The sequence below is a fragment of the Diadema setosum genome, chromosome 14 (genome assembly GCF_964275005.1).
Source record: "Diadema setosum chromosome 14, eeDiaSeto1, whole genome shotgun sequence".
NCBI lineage: Eukaryota > Metazoa > Echinodermata > Echinoidea > Diadematoida > Diadematidae > Diadema > Diadema setosum.
The window spans coordinates 12,981,670-13,008,758 of record NC_092698.1 but is presented as its reverse complement, the minus strand read 5'-3'; the positions used below and the strand labels follow the sequence as shown (position 1 = coordinate 13,008,758).

General features: G+C 38.8%; 1 protein-coding gene across 1 annotated transcript in view; it reads right to left on the bottom strand.

Moving 5' to 3' along the window:
• The window catches only part of LOC140237533 (uncharacterized), a 55,195-nt gene extending 35,774 nt beyond the window's left edge, over positions 1 to 19,421 (bottom strand). Inside the window, exons 1-7 of the mRNA XM_072317468.1 lie at positions 19,298 to 19,421; positions 11,623 to 11,750; positions 9,909 to 10,017; positions 6,996 to 7,749; positions 5,587 to 5,736; positions 3,367 to 3,506; positions 2,631 to 2,831 (exon numbers count right to left, since the gene is read on the bottom strand). Of these exons, the coding sequence (XP_072173569.1) occupies positions 2,631 to 2,831; positions 3,367 to 3,506; positions 5,587 to 5,736; positions 6,996 to 7,749; positions 9,909 to 10,017; positions 11,623 to 11,750; positions 19,298 to 19,396 (1,581 nt within the window). The 5' untranslated portion in view covers positions 19,397 to 19,421. The remainder of the gene's footprint in view (positions 1 to 2,630; positions 2,832 to 3,366; positions 3,507 to 5,586; positions 5,737 to 6,995; positions 7,750 to 9,908; positions 10,018 to 11,622; positions 11,751 to 19,297) is intronic.
• Positions 19,422 to 27,089: the final 7,668 nt, after the last annotated feature.

The window sequence follows — 27,089 nt, the reverse complement described above, 5'->3', positions numbered from 1 at the left end:
GCTTTATTCCCCCGTAAAATTTTATATGAAATACTCGAATTGATTGAGAGTAGTTTAGGAAAGAATTCAATATTATTAACATGTATTTCTAGTTTCTTCGTAATGCGCAAATCGAAATGAAATGAAAATTAGGCCCTCTTAAAAACCTAATATTCTTCTATAATGCACACATTTCCGCATGTTAGTTTTCTATCCTTTAATCTGGGATATTTTGATCTTTCAAATAAAGTACTCCGCTAAAGCGTGCACCAGCATGCTTTTAAACTATTTGCTGTTAAAATTGTCAGTTTTACACTGCATTTTGATTCGCTGCTCCAATTCAAGGTACACAAATTCATTGTTGCCATCACATTGAAAGAGAGAGAGCGAAATGCAGTAGGGGCAAGTATTTCTAGATGTGAGAGCGCTAGTCCCGATTATTGATGCTCTCTTTTGTCAAAGCACCTGATTTCCACCTGTAGTTAAGCGCATAACTTCTTGGCGGTGCCGCGCATCCTTCAAAGGAGAGCAAGAGTTGTCTCTCCTTTTCTTACACCTCCCTGCTTATATACAAGTGGGTTTGAAAATCAAAATAAACAGAAAATACCTTCCTTTGCTTATTGCACAAGAGAGCATCAAACAGGTCCTTGCATCACACTGCTGTCAAACTGTTGCCAGACAAGGCTTTAATTTACAGTTCAGGTCAGAATTTTGAGAGAAGGGATTTTCAGCTTGAAAATGATAGAGAACTTGTCAAACTGTGAATTACCTATCCCAATGAAATGAATGATGAAAAATCAAACCACACAGAATATTTCACTTTAGACAAATAATTATTAAAGTGACTTTCCAGTCAGGGTTTATTGAAAGGAACTGTCACACTTGTATTGTGTGCCAGTCAGAAAGAGAATTGACACTCTCTGGTAACCATTATGAAGGATTTACATGATTCTGAATCTCCATATGCCAATTTAAGCACATTCTATTCATGACTATCTATGCATAGCTGACAAATTTGAATGTTTTGTATGGATTTAATTCATATCATGGGTAGACAGCACAAGCACACAGAAATGTATACTTCCTCTTATATAAATCTGAAGTATTAAAGACAAATTGTGACCCGCGACAACGGTTTCAGGCAAAAGTCGCAAGAGCAAATTCCCCCCAGGCGGGGTACAAAGATTTTGACCATTATTTTTGTCGATTTAGGTTTTTTGCAGAAATCGAATCTTTGATATGTTTTCTACATCTACACTAAATTTCATAGCATAAGACTAAATTTTTCCTATCGAAAATGGAATTTTAAGCACCCTATGTTGGATCGCACTCGTCAGTTTCGAGCTTCTTTCGAACGCCGCGCCAATATCCCCAGTGTTGATGCGGCGCAGGGTCTCGCATGCGATTGGCTGGTGCGTCGCATACATTTACATAATTCGGCTTTCAGAGACACCAGTTGCAGCGTTTGGGGAATGCTTTGTCCACGCGTGCACGATTACATGCTCCATTGTTCTTGCTTTACTGTGGTTTATATACGCTCGCTCTGTAGTGCGTGCTCTTCGTTTGGCTTTCTATCCAAACCATTCTGCCGCAATGTTCGACAATGGAAGTGAAACAAAGATCATGTAGCATGACATAATCGTGTGAAAAGAAAACTAAATATTCTCAAATTTGTCTACTTATTTTTGTCTAATCATGACAGCAGACTGACTCAATGGGAGGTAGATAAGAGGAAAGGAGCAGTCACCATTGTGACCAATTATATTCAAATACTACACGTCAAGATCGCACCAAACTAACGAGTCGTGTTTGTTTGTTTGTTTGTTTGTTTTAATTTAATTAGCACCACCGAACAAAGCAACATATATGTATGCATGTCTTGTAAAAGCAAAACAAACAGGAAGCGTGACCCTTGCCAGCACTAGCAATTTCTGCCTTCAAAAGGGTCGCCAATGTTAAAGACAAACCAACCACAACGAAAACGCGATTTGTAAATGTGTGGATTCGCCACCGCTACTGTTACATGCACACAGTCATGGCGTGTGGATGCCATTGCGTAATGCGTGCACCATACACATGGACATGTACACCATACGTGCAATTATCGTATTCGCCATCTTCAAAGACGTACTGGTAAACAAACCCGAGCGAAACGCATTGTTTTTCGGCTCCATACGCTGAGCTCCGAGGAAGGTGCCCGGGAAATTTGACTCTCTCAGTGAGCCAATCAGAAGGCGATGTGGTTGCTAGAGGCGGGGCTTAACATCGATTGGCACCATCGTACGGATGGGTGATTCTCCCCTCGCATCGCCGCTCGGACATTGTCTTTGAGAAAGAGGTGAATCTTCAAAGCCTGTTTTCTCGCAATTTTGTCAGGCTAACAACTTAAAAAGTGCATTTTATTTCTCTTTCTTTGCCCACTTATGGTGCCGAAGAATAGAAGTGTTTTATATCAATGCAAAGCTTAGGATATGGGCAATGTGATTCAGTGAAAAAATGAATTTTCAAAATTCCCGACTTTTGCCTGAAACCGTTGTCGCCGGTCACAATTATGGATAATTAGGATTACACATTATTCATCAACTTTACTGTAAAAACAGAAAGCAATTCAATTGTTAATTTTGAAGCCTTCAAAATCGACCTATCATCACCTTTTCTTGTGCCATATTTGATGCAGCATCTAATTTCTCTCTGAGACTGGCCATTTCTTGTGAATATTTCTGCTCCAATCCCACCAGTAGAGACTCATGCTGTTCTCTGGCCCTATGCAAGGGTTGTGAACGCTGCATTTCAGACAGCTGATGGCTAAGACTTTCTATGGTAGCTTTTGCAGTATCCAATTCAGATAGAACCTTCAGAGAGAAAACAGTAATATCATGACATAAACACTGCCCTCAAAACATGATTAATACCATTTTTTCTATTCATCAAACTTCTGTTCCACTTTCTATACTCACTTTTTCCCAAAATGTATCTCATCTTTCCTCATTTATCAACCTTGAATTCTTTGAAACAGGGCAAAATTAATATGATTGGAAAAAAAGGCCAGATCTATATCTTGCAAAAGTTGGTGGTTGTTACAACAAATGAACTCTTAAACACAGTTCTGAGTGAGAAGAGGACATTCATTGACTTGTCCCAAATGAATTCTTCCCTCTTTTCCCATTTCTTTTTACAGACATGATACTGAATATGAATATTCAATTACCAGTACTGTTACTTAGAAAAACATGTTTCTGATATTATAAGTCTTCACAGATTATCACAAAGGCTCATTCATGAACATGTTTATGTCCTCACATACAAATATTGACCTTTAGATTGTAATGGAAAACAAAAACAAAAGTTTGATTTGGCTGTGTGTGACCAAGAGGAATATCCTAATACCTGTTGCTTGGATTCTGAGAGTGACTGGACTTGGTACTGCAGGGCCTGAACCTCTCCTTTCAGGGTGTGAATTTCACTGCTCTGGTCATCAATGATCTTCCGACTTTCCTGGTATGATGTCCCAACTCCCTCCTTTTCATCTGACAATGCAGGAATGGGGTACAAGGGATATGTTTAAATTATTTTTTCTCTTGCTAACTCTACCCATGCACCTACCAAACGTGGACATGCATTGCTCGTTTATTAATGCAAACACCCGTTTCTGTGAAAAGCATCACAATAACATTTTAAAGATGCTTTCCTACCTTGATCTCATCGTGCATCACTGACAGCCAGCCTGGAGGAAAAACAAGACAGTGCTTTGATATATCTAAAAACTACATGCGCAGAAGATAATAACTCTCTTAAATCAAGAAAAATGCATGTGCAGATGTAGTATACATTGGGATATCATCGCTCAGTTAATTTCATTTGCAATATGCACATATTTTATGAGAGAAAGCAAATATTTCGGCAGGTTGGTTGTAATTTGTAATCTAATTTTTCCCATATTTTTGCACATTGTTTCAGAGTAAACTTGGACAGTACTGGTAAACGACATGTATGTCTTACCATTAGCAATGTTATATGTGCGTCCATAAGCCTCCACTTCAGTAATTACTGATTTTGTGACACAAATTTGTCATGATTTGAGATTTGCTGCTCCCCATCAATGTCAATTTTCCAAAGGCAGTTAAGTCTGAAAAGGCACCTCAGCGAAATAAAACTGAAATGATTGAAACGGTTCTTTTGTCAGCGATGATGAACGATTATACAATCGTCATTGTCCAAACATCTGAATGTACTCATCAAGATGCACATAATCAGGTGGGGGTGATGCAGGTCGGATCAAAGAAAGTAATGCCTTAAAGTTTTGTTCAATGCCACATTATGTCAAATTGCAAGTTTACCTACTGCCAGCAGTTTCATGTCTTGCACTTGATGTCTTGATGTCTGTTCCTCAGAATTGCCCCAATTGCTTCTTCATCGGGGGGGGGGGGGGGGGGGGAATCAGTTTACATGGTCACCGATACGATACACCTTTCTTAATTCATATCTATGCTTATTACACACAGATGAAAGTCTGAGGTAAGGGGAATAGAAAGGGGAATAGGCCTTAAAATTTTGCTATTTACCGCATTCTACCTCTATCATCAGTGCAAAACTGCTATGAAATGGAATGAGACATCCGCTAAACTCTTCATATCAACACTTTGGTCCTGCAGCAAAAACTCCCTTGACAGCATAAATACAGCAGACCCAATAACTTAGAAGCAATAAGCATTGAACATATTAAACACACAAACATTCAAATAAAAGTCCTACATGGAATATTATAATCAATAAATTCTGCAGATACCATCGATTACTTCTTCGGTTTCTCTTCACAGAATTCATATCCATGTTATAGATACTGGTATTTCATTGGCATGTGTTCTGAAAGCAGAAACATATAAACACAAGTCTTCCTTAGCCTGGCAGTCCCCTTTAAACCCTGATTATACATATGATTATGAACAATATGGTAAGCAGGTGGACTGGTGCTTCACATGCGCACTTGGTATGAAAATTCTTGATAGCTTCATGCAGAATCTTGGAAGTAGCCTATAAGTCCTATACTTTTTGTGGTGTTGCATGTAATTTACTGAATCATACCATAGGCAAGGTTTGACACTAACGGTGGCCCAGTGGCCCAGGGCCACCAAAAATGAAAGTCGGGCCACCAAATTTCAGAAAAGGGCAAATTTGGTGGCCTGCCTCGGGCCACCAAAATTTTTTGAAAAGTATGTCAATAAATTTGTAACTTTTTGCACCGGAAATGTTGAGGTTTATTCATGAGTAGATATGTCCAGCTTCCAATTCTTACTATGATAAAACTAAAATATTTGACTCATTTTTTTAAAAAAAAAGAACTTTAATTTTTTTAATTGTTTTTTTGGGGGGCCACTAAATTTTTCTCTCGGGCCACTAAAAATTTGAAATTGATGATTTTGGTGGCTCTATCGGGTCACCAAAAAAAAAGTTAGTGTGGAGCCCTGCCATAGATAATAACAAACAAACAAAACAAAAAATGGCAGCACAAAAATGTTAACTCATTTATTCTATTCTATTTTGAGAGAGTGAGGGGTGAGAAATCTTAAAGTCTTAAAGTGACTTGTAGAATGGAGAGGAGTACCATACCTTGTAGCATAGCCAGCTGGTGGTTCAAGATGCGCCGCTCCCTTGCATTCTCTTCCTGAAGTAGCTTCAGCTGGGCTGTAAGGTCCTTGATCTCCCTGCCACGGGCATTGTATAGGATTTCAAGCTGGACCAGGTCTCTGCCATCTGAACCTAAAATATTCCGACAGGATTTGAATGAGAAGATGTTGAGAATCCCTAAACCACAAACCTGTTATAGAAAGCATTCAGTTAAAGAAGAGGAGAAATAGGATTTTGCTGATGGGGTGACACAATGGAGGCAGGAATGTCAAAATAACAGCTGTAGCAAACAAAAAACTTATCATGATGTAAGAAAGCCTCACAGTATCATAACTCCACTTGGGAGGGCTAAGCCATCCTGATCTGAGTCAAATTACTTTCATAATCCATGAGATATCTTTGGCAATTAGCCAAAAATAATCAAGAGAATTCAATTACCTGTTTACCAAGCAAATAAAAACATACTACTATCAAGATGACTGGGCTTTAATTCTTTAATAATATTTGTGGCACAGCAATTTTCCAAATCAAAGGGGCAAAGTCCCGGTAGAGTAGAGGGCGCTGTTGATGATACTGCCGATCACCGTAAGCACTGATACGAAGATTACCGAAGTTGAGCTGTCATCAAGAGTAAAGTGCGTAGGTGTTGCTAAGTAACGTTGCCTTCGTTGTCTTCTCTGCGCATCGCGCAGTCTGTAGTAATGCCAGGGTGCGTGCATATGTGCTTGTTATCATGACATCACAAAAGCATAAGCGCTAAAGAGGAGTCAATAGCGTAGGTCTCTATAGGAAACTTGCGCCGTGCAACTGCGTACGCATTTGACTAAAACAATGGGACCATGCACCTGTAAGACACCTCATAATATATTGTAAGTACTGAATGAGTGGCATAATGGTTCAGTTATTCCATGGCATGCACAAGAATAAAAAGAGTACAAAAAGGCCTGTGGTCTAAGGTTGGATTGTGTCTAAACATCAAAACTCTACACTCTAAGCATTCATTGAGTCATAGATTATAGGTTATAGCCTGATCACTGTGTTGTACATAATACCAATAGCAATGTGAGCAGGGGATAATGTAATGGGAATGTGGGCTGCTGGCTTATCCACTGTCACATAAGAAATAAGATATAAAGGTTCAATAAAGCTATGTCTTAAGTGGTTTTACTCATTCGAAATTTACAAGATTCAGCCCAGTATCACATTTTCATATCATTACAGTCAATCTCATTATAGGAGTAGCATACTATTTCTTTTTAAACATCAAGTTGTATGGAGTTTAGAATCAGGATTACAGAAATATCCTTGTCACAGCCAATATCTTGTTATGCTGTGTTCATTTGAATGAATTTTCCGTGTATGTACATAATAAAATCTCCTGATCTGTTTACCTGCATGTCTAAACCGTGTTTGAAGTTGGTCAAGCTCATCCCTTTCTTGCAGTTGTTGCTGTTGATGAACAGTATCAAAACTGAATATCTTCATCTCATCTTGGTGTGCTCTCATATCCATATTGTTGCTGTCATGTTGCCTCCCACGATACTTCAACATCATTTGCTGGTTGGACAAAGGATGGCTCAAAGTGCCATTGTACTTTTCATGTAGTTGTTCCCAGTTTTGGGCATGTGTCTGTCTGATGGTGGAGCACTTTGTCTTTGAAGTCTTTGAGGGTTCATGGTGCTGGCTGAGTCGTTGGTTCTCATCAGTATCTTGTTCCCACAAATAATCATGCTCCTTTCCATTTCTATGGTTAGTATCAGTACTATGGAGCCTTTGCCCAAAATCTACCCCAGGATGTAACTGCTGGGGAGCTCGGTACATATACACATCGTTTTCAACAGCTCCATGCCCATTTCCTTGTGGGGAGAGATCATCACTTTCACTGAAGTTGGGATGGCTATGATTTATTTGCACATCAACTTGCTGTTTGGCTTCCATCCATGCAACAGAAGTGGGGCTGAGTCCTTGACTAAAGGGAATAGTACTGGGAGCAGGAATCACGAGTCCATTGCTTTGGTGCTCTAATGACCAGTCTTGGCTATCTGATGGGGTGTTATTCCCCATTACATAACTGATATCAGTCTGGGATTGATGGGACATGTTATCGAGGTGGCAGGTGTGGTCAGCCTCATGATCAAGTAGAATCTGATAGAAACAGAAAACGAAGGTACAGATGGTAATTGTGCTCAAAATTTGAATGGATAAATGCAACACATACCACCTCATCATCACTGTCATAGGACACTACTCAAATGCTTGTCTGGTACTGTACTCAGTAAGCTCTCTGAAATATGTTCTGCCTATTGTGGTCTTTGGACCAATCTGGACATAAGAATAAGGGCCATGATGCTCATCAAAGTTTTTCCTCACTAATACGTCATTAACCCGATGAGGACGGGCAGATTTTGCTAGAACATGCATTTCCCATAGACTCTTGCCGGAGTATACTCAGGACTCGTCGTCAACAGGTTGAACTGATATTCATACAACTTGGGTCCTTGTCCCTCCTGAACAACTCTGAATGCTCTACACATGAAAGATTTCTGACAGGCTTGGTTTAGAATATGCCATCACTTTTTGTGAGAGATGAAATGGCAATGTTCTCTTTGACCATTGATGCCCAGTTAAACCCCCACTGCAACTGTCATGTAGAATTTATACTCTGATCTTTAAAGGATGTCAAAATACTACATGCCCATATGACTTTGCTGTGCTACTCCCAGGATCTTGAGAAGTACACTGTAGATCTCTGAAATTTTCCAAATGGTTGCAAAATAAATGCAACACTGGTTGTAATACTATGAGAAGAGTCTTGAACACAACATTTCCTGTGATTGAATGATCTCTGCACATACAAAACAAACAAACAATCATGTGTCTGCTATGGCTATTCAAAATGCCCATTTAGATAAAAAGTTATATCCTTTTGACAGACCCAAAACAACTGACTTGACACAATTCACTGAGCAAATACACAAGAGTAAAAGAGAGAGAGAGAGAGAGAGAGAGAGACAAAACAAGCAAGAACAAAAACAGAGAAAATGCATTTTCAAAAGAGTGCCTAGGTTGAGTGACAGACATATCAATAGGAGCATCAAGAATTGTTTAAATTGTCTGGAATAATATGCCTTAACCCTATATTACTGCGGGGGGGGGGGGGGGGGGGGAGATATTTGACCCCCTTGTCGAAAGTTTGCGACTTCTCTGGAACCACAGCAGATTGTATGAAGTTATCCTTTCATGACTTTTTTTCTTTGAAGTCTTGCACAACATTTGGTACTAAATTTTTGGGAATCGCACAAAGCACTACAAGGTCACAAGAAAACTTAGGGTCAAAGTTCATCCAGAAATAGTGCCTTATCCATACATGTATGTATTATGGAATGGACATGCTACAAAATTTGTAAAAAGCAATCAACTTCCCCCATTTATTATGATAATAAATTCGCATTGTCTTTGTGGCTGTCATTTACAATATCATTGTCAAAATAATACTCACTATAACAAATAAAAACACTAGAATACAAAGGATTTTAAACAAAAGAATGAATAAGAACTTCAAACCCAATCCTGAAAATACTATTCTTACTTGATAATTACTGGGTACTATTGACATTTTCTCTGTTATTTCATATGTCACTCAATGCTACAAAGGGAAGTTAATGATTCATTTTGAGTCATTTAGATATTTTTCACTATGTTTTTCTTTGAAAAATATAAAATAGCACATAGCAAAGATTACAATACTTCTGCAATTAGTATGTGCATAATCTGCATAGTTTATGAATGCATTGCTAATATTTCAGTGTACCTTGATGCAAAATTTAATCAGAAAATTGGTCTCTGAGATTTGGGGGTCAAATTGACCCCACCCTGCAAAAAAGCCGGAGGTGCACATTGATCTGAGCAGTGTGTAGTCACGCATGAATGAAAGCTAATCCCTTCACAGGTGGGGACTGCTCATCATACTTCAAGCATTTTCCATGAACTTTTTCTTTTTGTGTGCCACAGGAGTAATCCTTGGAAGCTTTTAGGTATAAAAGGTAAGCACAGACAACAAATGCACTTGAAGATGTAAGCCTCCAGTAGAATGAAAGATGACTATAAGGTTTTAGGCATAACACTAACAACTAACAACAGACAGACACAGTTGCAGTGGAGAGGACATCCTTGACAATGGGCTCATTAGTGTGAAATCACTTGCTCTATGCTTCTGTGAAGGCTTAAGGGCATGTTCGTGTGCATTTGTTTATAGAGACGGATGTTGGATCAGGTAAACAAAGAGTACCAAGAGTACTACTCACTTCAGCCGGACTCTGCATAGGAAGGGATAGACCCGTAACTTCAGTGGTAGAAACTTGTTGGTGGGCATCAGACTCATAATTCCACTGGTCCTGATCACTGGTAGCAGGACTGCAATATGTTTGTTTGATTCAAGACTTTAAATTGAGGTCAACCTGTTTGCATAGCATTGAATAGAACATTTTAGACTATCAAACACGCTGTGAACATTATACATGATTGAAGTTTAACATCAAAGGAAATAAAATGTACTGTAAAACGAGGAATGTTCGCGTGCATTTTAATTTCGCGAGTTTCGCGAGCGCGAAGATTCGCGAAATTAAAATGCATGCGAAAGTTCTTTTCTACACTGTATTATATGCCAGTGGCAGTTCATGAAAATTTCATGCCGCAAAAAAGGCCGTCGGCTACAATTCGCGCAAAATTCATGCCGCGAATATATCATGTTTTACAGTATTCTTATCAAGTTCTCCTAACTGTATTTCCTGTTTACCTGGGTCCCGTTGCATAAAACTTTTTTTGCAACCATAAAAAATTCAGGTTGGGATTTGCCCAACCTGAATTTTTTAAGGTTGCTAACCTAAGAATGTAAAATCCGTTGCATAAAAACTCTGGTTGGGAGCTTCCAACCGGAATTTTGTGATTTCAACCGGAAAAAAATCCGGTTGGAGTTTAATGCAACGGGCCCCTGGTAAAGGTACATGTATCATTATTCGCTGATCCACTAAAAAAAAATACTATTACGCATCATATTCTTACTTGTCTTTTGGTTTTTCAATGTTCATTTCTTTGCATTTCTCTTCTCTATATCTTGAGCACTCTCTTCAGGGAATTTTTTTTTTTAAATAATATGTTTGCTTTCTTTATTTACAAAATGTTGCAAGTGCTGTTGATGTATTTTCTAAAATGTGTAACACTAGGTAATTTTGCATTTGAAATATGCACTTATACAAGGTATTTAAACTTCAGGGTAATGCCATGTTCTAAAACTCATGATGCCTGCTCAGTGCATGTTATGTAAAAAAACTATGCCAGCATTGTGTTGATTCATGATGTGACAACTGCTCAAGACAACTCCATGATGAGAATGTCCTTGAAAGCTAAAAAGGAGGAGGAAGAAAAGAAGGGAAAAAGATGAAGAATGATGTGGATGTCCTCAAAGCTTTTAAGAAAGAAGAGAAAGATAAAAAATGAAGGAAGAAGAGTTGCCGATGCACACACTAAAAAAGATATTGCCTTATTGCTCTTATCTGAAAATTTTATGATAATTGCAAGTAAACTGACAACACATAGTTCCTGATTCAGTGCTGTCAAGGTAATTGTTCTTAACCTGTTGAGGATGAGCTGATTTTGCTAAAACACATATTTCCCATAAAAATATCTGCCCGAGTATCAACAGGATAATGAATAGGTGGTATCACTATTATGCCCAGGCTAAATATTAGTGGTCGCTTAAGGCCACCAGAAATAAATGACAGGCCAACGCTTAAGGGGAATGAAACCAAAATACATTGATTTAGTAAATGTAGCAATACTAGTAGCAACACATCACTGAAGTCAATCAGATGATCTGTTCAAAAGTTATGAATTTGTAAAGTTCTGGTGGCACTATCACTATATGAGAAGAACTACAACAGTTTGTGATGTCAACTATGGACAACAGTATAAAGAAAGTATACAGATAATTCCACAAAATTTCACTTAAGAGACACAAACCTCTGTAAATGTGGAGAAAGCTCTGGTGAGTGGCTGGATAGAGATGAAGTCTCTCTAGAGGTTGAGAAAGAGTGGGCATCTTCTTCCAAAAGGTCATCAGGTAGGGCCTTCAACAGTAAAGTCCGTAACTATAGTGCAGCAGAAAAAAAATATATATATAACAAATACATGCAAAATATATACAAATACCATAGTAGTGTACAATAGATATCAAATAGTTGATATAAGACTGAATTGCTTATTTGTTCAGTAAGTGAGTAGTGATGATAATTATTTGTGTATCATTATGCAAAGAGACAGTACACAACAAGAACACTTTCCTCAGATACATAATACTAGTATACTGTACTCGTATATATCACCTCATGTACACCAAAAAAAAAAAAAAGACTTTTTGGATACCATGCTGAAACAATCTGTACCTGCAGAAGGAGCATCTTGATATCCTCCACATTTTCAAGTATTTCCTCATTGTCTAGTAAACCAACACTGTCAAGCAGACTTGTTACTAGCACACCTGGCTTTTCCCCCACCATTCCCCTGCTGTTCAGTGTCTTACAGATAGGACATGCCAGTCTCTGTTATGACAGAACTAACTTCCAAGTTGAGAATACTAGGAAAATGTGGCATTCCCTGAAAACATCAGTACAGCCACAAAACACCCGTACAATTGAAGCTCATCTACAGATGCACTGTTGGTTGAGGCTGAGCACAGTCATCTAGGTCTTCACAACAAACTGCTTCAACAGAAATGATGACAGGTAAATAATGCGGCAATGTCTGATGTCACTAAATCAGGCAACATGGGTGCAGTCATGCAAATATTCCAAAAGTACATCCAGTATCTGAAAGCATGCAAAGGTAAATAGAGAGTGTGCACATCAAGCAATCAGTTCACATCTATAGTGAGGCAATGGTCAGGTTTGTATTGAGAAACTTGACAGAGGGATGATGGACTGAAGAGCTTTCATTTTTGTTCTCTAGAGTGCTCAGTCAAGCGGCAGACACTAGAGTCAGAGAAGCCACTTGAAGTTGACATTGGCCCATCAGCATACTCAACCCACACTCAAACTGACACACAAACACAGAATGGTACAGAGATATTTCACAAAGAGCAGGATTAGTCAGGTTGGGAACAGTGAGGTGTGGGTTTCACTTTAGTTGCAGGTCTCTTCGTAAGCCCACCTTCAAATTCATGAATGGCAATCTTTCCGGACAGCTACTGGCATTTTTAAAGATGATGTTTGTCCTAAATCATCGCCAAGGTTTCTGTGATATTGCACATTATATTCCACATAATACTAAGAATCTTGCTATAGGATTGGTCAGGAGCTGATCACGTGATTAAGCGTAGTTTTGCCCATCACATCACCTGAGAAGAAAAGTTCGTTACACTCTATGTTGATAGTCCTTTTTGTTTCGCTGATCTCTACAGTCCATACACAGTCCTAATGCGAGATGAGTACGCGCGAAATAAAAGTATATTGCACTGTGTACTATCACTTAACTAGGTCACTTGATAGTCCACAGTGCAAAGCACTTTTAATTTGGTGCCGGGCGCAGTGCGCAGGGCAAATTCTTTGTTTTGTTATCACTCTACGCGCATACGTCTGAAGTACTGCAGTAAACTACGTAGCCTAAGTCCTCAGGATACTCAGTACCTATAAAGACAGCTAAATCGATTTCAGATGAGGAATAAAATGGGAACATCTAGGACCCTAGATGTGGAATATAAAGCAAATAATCAACTTTTAGTTTCGGGCAATAAGACAAACTATCACTTTTTGTTTCGCTGATCTCTACAGTCCATACACAGTCCTAATGCGAGATGAGTACGCGCGAAATAAAAGTATGTTGCACTGTGTACTATCACTTAACTAGGTCACTTGATAGTCCACAGTGCAAAGCACTTTTAATTTGGTGCCGGGCGCAGTGCGCAGGGCAAATTCTTTGTTTTGTTATCACTCTACGCGCATACGTCTAAAGTACTGCAGTAAACTACGTAGCCTAAGTCCTCAGGATACTCAGTACCTATAAAGACAGCTAAATCGATTTCAGATGAGGAATAAAATGGGAACATCTAGGACCCTAGATGTGGAATATAAAGCAAATAATCAACTTTTAGTTTCGGGCAATAAGACAAACTATCACTTCCTCGGCGATCTGAATGTGTACATTATCTTTCCTCAGCTGCGCTTCGGAAAGATAGCTACATCCAGATCGCCTCGGAAGTGATAGTTTGTCCCATCACCTTCACCAACTTTGATTATTTGCTTACTAATGACAGTGCAAAAGAATTACACAGTATATCGTCGCTGGGGCGACAAGACCTCATATCTACAAAATGTCAAATGTTCAGGAGAGCAAAAAAAAACACATGGCAGCCAAAGCACTGTATCCAATGGGACAGACATTCCTTTGACATGATGTGGTGGCTTTATTTTTAGGGTAAGACATCTAGGATTTGTACAGGACATGACCATTAATCCAATAAAGTCATTTTCACCAAAATTGCAGATACAAGGTCTTGTCACCCCAGCGACGATATGCAATTTCCCATGCTAACTACAATTAAAACCATTTTTTTTTTTTTGAAATTTCTTGAGTGTGAAGTCATCTGGTATGTTAATGTATCATGCAATGTTTGAATTGTCATAAGTAATAGATCAAGTCAGGCAAAAACACATCACTGCTACAGAGTTAACAGGCCTATGCCCTTTTTTTTGTCTCGGAAGGTACACAATTTTGTAACTAAAGAGCAACAGAGAGCAAACTTTAGGAACCATTTTCTCTATCCCATATATTTTGTTGGATATCACAAAACTTCCAAGTTTTCCAAATTCAATCAAGAAAATCTATGGATGTAAAGCATTTCTTGTGATGGATTAGACATCAAATTACAGCTTAGACAGTGGACTAACTGAATATCATGTAAACAGAAAACTCTTAAAAGGCAACTTATGGCTCCATTTGATGTGACAGGTCACTGTATGTACTCCCACTAAATATGAACCCCCCCCCCCCCCACTTAAAATTTGGCTTCGAAATAAAACAAACACATCTATGCAGCAAGCATCGCCATGACTGTAATAGTGTATGAGTGCATACGTTCCACTAACCACTGATGGTCACTGTACAATAAGATACTGCATCATATCCTTGTGATGTGCCCTTCAAACACATTTTATAAGCATGTGTGACCGTCACATCAAAAGCAACCACAAGTCGCTGGCACCACAACCGAGTAAAATCAGATATTAGTTGAGGTACCAATAAAAGATGGAAATTTTGATTTGGGGCCGATTGGAAACTATAGCTTAAATTTCAAGTTGTCACGCTTACCAAAAAGTGTGAAATATCAGAATATTTTCAAATTCATGAAATTCTTCTGTCAAGATGTTTTCATTGCAACTGATTGACAAATTGCCCTACATCGACGTAAATAAGCACTGAATTGATCAGTGTTTTAGTAGTAGACATGATAAAAAGTCATGGGCGTACACACTCGAGCAGGATTCAAACCTACCTATTCAGTGCTTATTTACGTCGATGTATGGCAGTTTGTCAATCAGTTGCAATCAGAATATTTGTACGCATTTTTTTTTTCAGCTTGTCAATTTTTGCTGCACAGCTTGAGCAAGGACTTTGCATGGTGGTTTTATAAGCTCCGCCCCCTAGCGACTGCTCGAAGCTGATTGGCTGGTGATGACATATTTCACTGAAGTCATTCATGGTCCAAGTGCAAGTTACAAAGCACAATTGATCGTTAACTCAGAGCATTATTGTTTCTATTGAAGAGATGCCTTCAATGTAGTTGTAGCAAACAATAGACAGGCTGCACCCTGTCGCCTGACCACATGTAATCCTATCATCGGTTGTGGTCCTTACTGTTGATTGACAGGTGAGCCCCCCTCGCTTGGCCAATAGTTCTGAATGGAGCGGCTTTTGAGCTCTTCAAATGATTGCAGCCTCTGTTGTACCCCATGTTGTACTGGTGCACTGGAGACCGAGTCACTCGCAAGCAAATTAGTATGTGCCGTAAGCCACTTCAGAAGCCCCTTTTTTCTAATGCTAATTAAGACAGAAATCCTGCTTTAATATTTCTGAAATTTTATGAGTATGAAGCCATGTATATTGTGATGCATTCTGTAAATTCTCATAAGTAATGGTTCGACAAAACTTATCAATGCTAAGGAGTTCATGTACATAATTTTCCGTCCAGAATGGCAGGCAATCTCATAACAAAAAAGATACCGAGAGCAAAATTTAATATCGATTTTCTCCATATTTTGTTGCCACAAATTCTAATGTTTGCCACATTCGATTTGAAGTACCTCTGGATGTAAAGCATGTCTTCTAATGGATTATACATCACATTAAAGCTTAGATACTGGACTAACTAAATATCTTGTTAACAGAAAATTCAAAGATTCCAACTTGTGGATGCTTTTGATGTGACGGATCACAGGTATTTCAACCTCCAATGAGGAAGGTGATCTGGGTAGGAAAATCTCCAGCTTAGAAGATGCTCAAGGTTGGATTATCTGCAATAATTTGTTCTAAACTTAAAAGAATCACTGGGGAAAGAAATAGAAATGACTGGCTGAGCACACAAATGTATCCCCTCGACCAACACAAATCATCTCATGTTTCACATTTTATTAGAGAGTTGGCTGATCTGGGGAGTCATTCATCTGGAGTCTTAGCTTACATGTAAAGTTGACCACAGAGAAAAAAAAGGCAAGAAAGAACAACATCAGAATGGTGTATAGTACTGCTGGCAAGGATATCATTTAAGAGCATGTTTCTACTGAGCGACGAAAATTTGAGGTGATGCCAGCCGATGCGTGGTGATTCGTGGTGATACCAGCCGATGCGTGGTGATGCGTGGTGACACCTCGAATTTTTCCTCAGTAGAAACAGATCGGGTAGTGGCCAATGCGCGGTGATGCGTGGTGCTCCGTCGTGGTCGATGCGTGGTGATGCGAGCGACGATTCTCAGTAGAAACACACAGGGTAGCGAAATTCGCTGTGTACCGGACATCTAGAATTTCGCCCCACGCTTTTCAATCGGTTCATCGCACACACTCCGACACTTAATATGTATACACAGCGACTGTATTTTCGCACGCATCATGCTTTGTACCAACTCGCTTGTGTATAGGCCCTACATGTGAATTAATTCATCGTCTACTGTTCGCGTGATTAACAGCCGATTGCACTACTACTGAGTCCTATAGTATTATACTTTGATTTTACACCGCTGACGCGCTTCTTCAGCTTCGAGTCGCCGAATTTCCCGTAGCTGGCATTCGGCTTCCTCTTCTCCTTCTTAAAGGAACTTTAGAAGGAGCACAGCTGTGCATGCAGCGCCAACTCAATGAAGCACATTCTCTACCATCCCCTATTCCATTTTCCTTGTTCAGCATGTAGGCATTCTCTCATTCTCTCTTTTTCTTTCTTTCCTTCCATTCTTTTCATCTATTCTGGCAAGTGATGTTTCTTCTGTTTTGTCCCGTCCTGTCTTATATCATATTTGTGACAAGTGTTTGTAAATAAGTAATTCATAAGTTTCATGAGTGGTTCACAATACTACAAGCTTTGCTTTTTAGTGGACCTCTCTATTCTTTTTTTTTTTCAACTGAAGCATGACTTTGTATTACTTTTTTTTTTTTGCCAGTATGCGCTCTTATGTTTATCGATATCATTTATCTATTGCAAAGGCAAATGTTTTTATTTATGATGTAATACCTGATTTATATTGTGTTATGTTTTGTTGGAAAAAAGAGGAATGAAAATAAATGAATTGAATTGAACTCGATTCATGTCTCAATGCCGATGTCTGAGCGGCTGATATGAGTAAGGCAAGAAGAAACGGGTTGTCTGTGGTTGGCGCCATCTTCGTATTGTTTACCTTCCCATAAGGCAGTGCGCACGTGACCCGATCTGTGACCTGAAAATATGTGACTTCCGGAATCACCGCATTTGCACGTCACCTTTGCATCACCGCGTATTTTATTGCTCAGTAGAAACAGCTCAAGTGGTCGTAAAATACGAGGTGCTGCGTTGGACAAAATTTGTGGCGATGCGAGGGATGCGAGATGCTCTCAGTAGAAACACGCTCTAAGACTCACAATTTCGCCAGGCATTTCAATTGCTAACTCTCTTGGAAGAGTCTGTTTCTTTGAATGTTTTGAAACAGATATATGGTGCCATATAAATGCTGTGAATCATCATCGTCATATCCAACCACAAACACAACAGAAAATCTATGAAGAAACAAGCACTGGAAAGCCCCTTGTTTTGAGATGCCGTATCAAAAGCAAACTGTGAAATTTTATTAGTCACGACATGCGAGTACCTATAAGGAGTTGATTTAAACCAACAAAAAGCTAATATGAATAGAAGCAATAAGAATTGAAGAATTATTGTTTATAAGATATTTGAACTTTAAAAAAAAAAAGAGACTTATATTATGAATAGCAATGGAACGGGACAGCAGGCTTTTTTGAGGCTTGCTCATGTACTTATATAGGAGCCCTTAGACGGAGAAAACCTAACACCCCTGAGATAGCTTGGCACTTTTGTATTATATTTCAAACATTTCATGGCTAAATTTCTTTCCTTTGCTGATATTCATGATAGAATGAACCACCAATATGCAATATACATGTAGATTGTACACTCATGAACAGCAGGGGCAGTTTGAACACAGTTGAAGGCAAAATTTGTCATCCACCTGTAGGGTATAATAAATGTTGTCCATTTGATACAATTGCCGAAATATGAATAGCACAATATTTTTCAGCGGTTATTTTGCCTTTACAGTAATACAAATGATGCATAGGTCTGAGTGTGTCGGTGGATTTGTGTGCATAAGGTAACTTTGGAATGCCTATAAGATAACACAGATGGGGTTTTAGGTTTAGGTTTAGGTATGTGGGGACTAAGGGTGCGTTCGAGCATTCTCCTAAAGCAAACTGTACTGTATCGTACCCGTGCCAGAGGAGCACTCGAACCCTCCTGAAGTGTACTGCACCGTACTGTACCAAGCCAAAAGTGGACTATTTGATGATGTGCTCCAATAGGGTACCAAAAGCGTACCAAAAGTTTGCATACATATATAAGAATGCGCGTAACATGCACATACGTCATAATGCAAAGAGTTCATTCTCTTTGTTTGGGACAGCTGCAAGTAGTTAAAGTGCCAGGTGAATGACCCTCTTGCTACAAAATGCATGACCTCTTCTAAAAATAACTAAAGAGGTATGTTTTCTCAATAGAGTGCTTGAACGCTCCAAATGCAGCACAGTTCAGTACGGTTCACTTTTAATAGTTCAGTTCGCTTTGGTTTGCTTTTGAGCACTCGAACGCACCCTTAGATGAGGGTTAGGGTTATATTTGTGGGTAGAAATTACGTTTGGCTTAGCGTGCAGATATTTCATGGGAGCAATTCTTGCAGGAGCAAATGTCATGGAACCATAGTTTCCAGATGCTGAAATATATTTTATACATACGCTGAATATTATAACAATTCATCATTTTCAGATAAACAGCTTTTCATTATTGTGAAACCCTTTAAAGTTCATACCATACCATTGATTAGTGCTGAATACATATATTTGATATCTAAAAAATAGGCCACCTTGAAATCAGTGATAAAAATGAAGCATACCTCTTGCTCTCTGTGGCAATCTTCAAATTCAAGCTCCTCCTCCTGCTCTTGGCGGAGATGGTGCCCATCAAAATTGATACTTTCTTCTTGATGAGTCATGCTTGCCTAGAAACAATTGTGGGTGTATGTAGGCATCATCTAAGGAAGACAAAAAACAATTTCAATTACAAATGCAAAATATATCTAAACGGTAAACTTAGGGTTTGCAATGGATGTGTCTGCTTCACTGCAAACATGATCACTATGGGAAATACATCTATGTATCAGGGTAATATCAGGGCATAAAAATGCAAAGGCCATTATGTCATTCCAGAGCAGACTACAAAAGTTGATAGAAACTCTTCTCTTGCAATATCATCAAAAAGTGTACTAACATGTCTAGTGTTTAATTAAATTGACATTTCATTCTAGACTCCCAAGATGTGCACATGGGAATCAATGCTATACAAACATTAGATTTACTGTAACACTGCACAGTTCTGTCTTCCTTTATTTGCTCCATCACATGTACATGTAAACATTTTGTCCATGGCGATCTGGTCCGTATGCTGGCCATATATGCTACTTGCAAAAATGAGGTGATCTTATGCATCCACGCAATACATGCAGGGGGGTCAGGTGGGTCACACTTTCAGTAGTTCACTTGTGCACGTCCGGTAATGCGCAGTTACTGTGCATCAGGTACAGGCAGAGCATAAATGCAGTAATTTTCCTTTTTATTTTGACTAAAACATTGCCACTTTCTTATGACTTTATATTTCTTTCCCAACACGTAACAGCTGCTTAGAAAATCACAAAAACTATGGTACTTTGGAGATAGAGAAGGTGCTCCACGGTTTTCGTGTACAATTAAAAAGAGCTCGTGCAGTGCATCAGCACAGCATTGTTGACTCTCTGTTACGGAAAGTATATAGCGCCACCTATGTTTGAGTTTTTACAGTTATATGCACTAGGGAGAATTAAGGACAATAAAGATTCTATGCATGATGAACATAGTGTGGTGTGTTCAAGATTATTTATGCACTATCTATCTAAAAGCATTAATAGATATGCAGATTCTCATCTCTCTCTCTCTCACACAAACACACACACACACACACACATGCAAACAAAAATGATTAACAAAGTTCACATAGCGCTTCATTTCTACTGTTTTTATGACATGTTTTCTTACAGTAGCACAAGCAATATCCTTTAGGTGGCTGAAATCAGTTGCTATGAATTGGCAGGGTGGTAATACTATGACAGCCTTTGAAATGGTCTGAACTCATTGAGGACAGGCTGATTTTGCTACAACACACATTTCCCATGGACACTTGCCCTAGTATACTTGGTACAACGACAGGGTTGTGTGCACCCGGGGAGCAGTATGTAACCAGTCAGTGTCACAGTGACAAAACATGAACGTGTTGGGGTCACTAGGGCATGGCTGGTGCGGTCCTGTTATGTAGGCCTAGGCCGTGTACAGACCTCTTGTAGTTAAGGTTAGGATAATAAGTCAGGTCACTGAACGTCAAACTTTTAGACTTCCATTTAATACACGGCAGATAAAAGCACCAAATTTGGAGAGATAATCCCTCAGGACCTACTCATTGATATTAGAGTAGGAGCCCACTGGAAATTTCTATTTTCATAGCTGAATTTCATTTTGCAGAAATTTCGCGTGCATGAAACTTTTGCAAATTTTACTAGGACCCAAGATTCGCGAAAGCAAAACGCGTGCGATTCTAAACAATGCATTGTATGCCAATGGCAATTCACGGAAGTTTCTCGCAGTGAAAAAAAACAACAAAAAAAAAAACAAACATTGGCTCCAACAGGCAAAAGTTTTATGTAGTGAAAATTACATTGTACATGTATTTATGTATCTGAGGAAGTATATTAACCAAAAAGATGTTAAGATTTGTTGTATATTTCAAATTTTTAATGGAACTAGAAAACATGAATCCAATATTGGATTCCATGGTCAACAGGGCATTTGAAACATGGAGGTGGTTTAATTATTAACCAATTTATGGAAAGAAAATGTTGTTGAGGTGTCATAGTGGAGGTGCTACAAAGTGTATGTAATGCACTATTCCAAGTTTAGTTACTCATATCAAAGGAGCTTGGGAACATTTTCTAATGTTAACCCGATGAGGATGGTTTGATTTTGCTGCAACATGCATTTCCCATAGACACTTGCCTGAGTATACTCGGGAATTGTCCTCAACGGGTTAAGGTGAGGGATCACTGACCCTTGACGCCCCCTCCCCATCAATGGTCCGCAGCCAAACACCCCCCCCCCCAACACACACACTGCAAAACGTTCTGCAGCCCTTTTTTGCTACATGAAACTTCTGTAGTGACTCAAGAAGAATTTGAGGTTCAGTTTTGTTGAATTTTTTTTCCATCTTTTATGGAACTAGAGAACATGAATCCAATCTTGAATTCCATGATCAACAAAGCATGTGAAACATGGAAGTGGTTGAATTAATTAGCAGTTTATAGGCCTATATATACAAAATGCTGTTGAAGTGCCACAGTGTGATGTTCTATTGCTACAGGTAATGCTAGTTCAGAATTACATTGTAATACATTATAGACCTTATATCAAAGGGGCTGCGGAACGTTATCTAATGTTGGGGGAGGGGGCTGCAGACTGTTAAGGGAGGTGTTCAAGGGTCAGTGATCTGAACTTAACTTAACATTAGAAAATGTTCCCAAGCCCCTTTGTCTATACGTTATTAAACTGGGAATAGTACATTGTACATCATACTGTGACACCTGAACACCATCTTCACTTCATGAATCAGTAATTAATTTAACCACCTCCATATATTTCAAATGCTTTGTTGATCATGGAATTCAAGATGTGGTTCACATTTTCCGTTTCCACTAAAAATGGGGAAAAAATACAACTAATCTAAACCTCTTTTTTTTTTTTTTACTGAATTGAAGCTGAACATCCCTCTTGCACGTACCCTAATCTATCAGAGAAGTTTTATTCCGGACATAACACGACTGTGGAACAGCCTACCAGACCAAGCAATCAATTGCACCTCTCCTTTAATGTTCAGGGAAGAGGTGATACATCTCCAGAAGTCCAGCTCCGCTAGTTAGAGGGCAGGAGCAGTTTTTAGCAGCACGTTTTAATTAGCACTGTATGTGCCTTCATAGCAAACGTGAAATACACTGTACATGCACGACTGCACCTCGCACCACATCAGTATGCTGATACGCCACAAGGTGGCCTATACTTTATTGAAAGAAGAACTCCCTGGCATTCAATGCATTGTTTAGAATTGCACGCATTTTGCTTTCACGAATCTTGGCTCCTCGTGTAATTTGCAAAAGTTTCATGGTAGTACTGTACGCGAAATTTTCTGCAAAATGAAATTCAGCAATTAGAATCTAAATTTATATCATGACAATGAAAAAAAAAATCACAGGGCTTCTCCTCTTTGGACTAATATCAATGGGCAGGTCCTCACTGAGGAATCATCATCTTCTTCTTGTTTTATTGGAGTCCTGCTTCAAGGCAATTTACTCCACTAAAAACATATTATAGTTAAGTTCATGTTCAATGGTTTTAATTTTTATGGCATTAATGGCCAATGCCAATGGGGATGGGTGATATGTCAAATGAAATGAGGGATGTCGTGGTATGAATATTTCATTAGGGTAGACCCTATATATCTCTCCAAATTTGCTGTGTATGTAGAACCTAGATCTTTCTTATACACTAACATAACAAAGTAAATTTCACTAGTCTAGACGTCTAAGCAACCTGACTGAATAGCACAACAGTGCACAAGATCTTTATTCTTTAATCTTAGAGGGTGTGTACAGTTCTGGTTGAGGTGAGGATTTAGCTTTTAACATTTTGCAAGATATTCAGAAACCACTATGAGATGTCAAAGTGCATGCAATTCTAAGGGATATCAAAAGTTTATTTGATGAAAATCGGTTTTGAAATGGCTGAGATATCCAAAAACAAGGTGAAACAAAGAGATCCTAATAAACAAGTGATAAAGTACATTCTTCAGCTCCAAAATATTTGCAAAACCTTGTTTCAGAATACGTCCCTGGCAGAAATCTCCGTTCATGTAATAGCAAACAATTAACAGTTAAAAGAACAATCTCGACTCTCGGAGAAAAAGCCTTTGTTTCTGCAGCTCCATCTCTCTGGAACGCTCTTCCACTGAGGATCCGATCAGCAGAGACCATTGAAACATTTAAAAAGCTTTTGAAATCACATATGTTCGCATCTTGTTTTGATTGAATTTTCAACGAATTGTTCATTGGGGTATATCTCTATCTATCTCTTTCTTCTTTTTCAACCTTCTTATGTACACGCTACGATGTATGCTATTCTTTTTGTAATTACGTCCCTCTGCGCCTCAGAATAGGATACTAGATCGAAGGCGCATTACAAATTCTGTACTTAGTATTATAAAGTTGTGGCCTGTCGCCTTTTATTCTAGAATCTAGGTAGTTCTATCACTTTTTTGGATATCTCAGCCACTTGAAAACCAATTTTCCTCAAATAAACGTTGAATCCTTCTTAAAATTACATGCTCTTTCATATTTCATGAGAGGTTTCTCATTATCTCACTTAAGAATGTTCAAAACATGAATCCCCACCTCAACAGTTTTATTAGCCTTGACTAGACTCGGTACAAATGCAGACTTAAATTTATCCCTGTTAGCCTGTTTGTCTGTAACGTTAAGGTTAAACTTAGAAACTGCCTCTTTTCTAACTATACACACTTACAGCGACTGGGCTGTGTATAGTTACCTCTTTGCATATGGATCTAACTCTAGAGCTATTCTAAATTACAACATTAAACAGATGTAGGCCTACAATACATGTTGGATGTCGAGATTTCTACCCAACAAATAAATGTATTGGTGGGACACACAGACACAACCGATCAAACAGTGCTTGCGCCTTTCTTAAATTAACTTTCAAACACTGAGACTATGTACCTTCAAAATGATTGGCCAAACTCGTCACGATGAGTAATTGCTGCAGCAAAATAGTGATACAAATTCGAAATACATGTACACGCGATCGTTTTCTTTCGTAATGGACTTGTATTCTTACCGATGTTTCTGTTCGAACGATCATAGTCAAGCAGACCGCCATAAAGTTGTTCAGTTCGTTTATTGGCAATAATATGACTGGCGGAAGCGGAAGTGATCCCTGTAGGGCCTAGGGTCACGACCACTGACAGTAGTGCAAAGAGATTTTCCCCAGTGGAGGAGAAAAATCTCTTTGCAGTAGGGATACTAGTAGTAAAGTGTTGGTTGAGATGGGGCTTTAGATTTCAAACTTTTTTTGATGATGATTTTTTTTTTTAAGATAATGAGAAACCTGCTATGAAATATGAAAGATCATTTTAACTCTTAAAGGTTTTCAAAGTATTTCATCTACATTTTTTTTTTAATGGCTGAGATATATGGCTGTGTCTTTTCTCTCCTTTTTGTATGTCCGCTCTTCTGCATTCTTGCCGGTATGTACCCAATCCTTCGCAATATCAATCCAGGGTGCGTCTTATATCATTACACTTACTAGAACATCATGAAATCAGGTCTGCTTGTGTACACGATGGCGCGTGTTGTAGTTTCATGTTTTTTCCCCCTTTTTTCTTCTTTCTTTCCTTCCTAAGTTGATTTCATGTCAATTGACATTGGTTTCTTTGATTTTGTTTCATAATATCTGTTTGTAGTTTCATTAAGTCATTTTTCGTTCTCTTTTGTATTTTCTGAGGGTCCCATACCGTACAAGCTTTGCTTTTTAGTGGGACCCTCCATTTCCATTCCAATCCTTGTGTTATGCATAGTATAGGCCCTATGAATTTATGTCATTACTTTTGATCACATGCATTTTGTTAATTTACGTTTTTGAAATACAAACAAATAATGTTCTGTTAATGCATTGTATATAATCTTCCCTCTTTATTTAATGGAAATGAAGAATAAAGTTGATTGATTGATTGATTTATTGATTGATTGATTGATTGATTGATTGATATCCCAAACAAAAACAAAAAATCTGTACTTGACTTAAAATGACAATGAAAGAAACAAAACAACAACCATAGCCAAAATAGACCTACTTTGATTTCGTCGCAGTAGCATGTCGTCCAGCACAGAACGGTATATAACATGCACTATAAGTTTTCCTTACATGGATTATGGAATGACGGTGTGAAACGACAAATTACTGGCAGCAACATCAGGAGAATTGCATAACAATTAAATGCGAGCGAGCTTGAAAATTTTGACATTTTACAGTCCCAAAACTGCCGTTTGTAGCAATATTTTTCCGATTTGGAATTTAAGGGGAGGGGGGGGGGCACACCGGGCGCAACTGCTGGCAATACTGGCAGCAACATCAGGAGAATGGCATAACGATTAAATGCAAGCGAGCGGAGCGAGCGGAGCTTGAAAATTTGGACATTTTACAGTCCAAAAACTGCCGTTTGTAGCTATATTTTTCCACTTTGGAAATTAAGAGGGGGGGGGGGGGGAGAACTGGGGGGCGCCCGGTGCGCCCCCCTGGATCCGCCACTGGTAGTCAAGGGTGTCGGTTTATGTTCATGATTGGGGGAGGTATGACCAGCGAGGGGGCGTCGAAGTGACCAAGCGGGGGAAAGATGTCCAAAATCTGCACTTTATAGAGCATCCCCTATTTGTTTGTGTGTGTGTGTGTGTGTGTGTGTGTGTTTGTGTGTGTTTTATATACATGGAAAAGTTAGGAAATAGCCCAGGTCAAGTTTTATCATGGGAATTCAAGGCATTTTAGTATAGACTAGTATGTAAAGCAACACTGCAAAATCAATGATCTAGCTTTGATATAACGAAGCGTAAGGTACAAAGGTGTACATTCTACATCACATTGCGTAACATTGCAGCGACTCTTTTTGCCGTTCGGATGTTCTGAGTACACTGCGCACATCCTGCTTATACAGTATTCAGAATGTCAACCAGGAATCACGCTGAATCACAATCTTTTGTCGTCTCCGGGCTCTTTGAACAATGTTTCACACTATATACCTCAATGGTTAAAAGAAATCTTAGAAAAATATTTTATTTCTTGATCACCCTTTCATGTCGATTTCAAAAGCAGTTTACTAACCTTTGAATTACCATTTTGGTAATTTCTTTTTTTTTTTTTTTTTTTACCAGCGGATGGGGGGGGGGGGGGGAGGGGTGCCCCCCCCCCCCCCCCGTAGTTACGCCACTGACCAAGCAATAGGTATTACATGTATTGTTTGTCCTTTACATCTGGGTACTCGGTGTACGTGCTATCTGGAAACTGATGGGAATTTAAATTGCCATTATCTTGTATACACATAAACCTTATCAATAGGTTAAATAATGTAATCAACATGGCTACAACGCCATACTGGTATGATTATGTTTTTGTCCCTCCAGTCATGGACACGTTCATCCACAAAATGTGTGATCATGTCATCAGCCACATCATAAAGGCATTGGTTTTGTTTGTTTGGGTTTTTCAACAAGTGCGTCTATGGATCGTTATTGTGACGACTTGACAAAGTAACACCCTATAGAGGTCTTGCATTAGAGACATGATCCAACCGTAGACGATCAACAGCCTGTTAAATTTCAGAAAAGGTTTCCCCTTCGATTCTGCTCGTAAGTACGGATTACATGTACACCCTAACCATTTTTTCTGTCTTATCACCTATTTTAGTTTTTTTTTTTAATTCACTCGCTCAGGTCAGAAAAAAAAAAACCAACAACACAGCACTTCATGCTTGAAAACTACCGTCTTTCT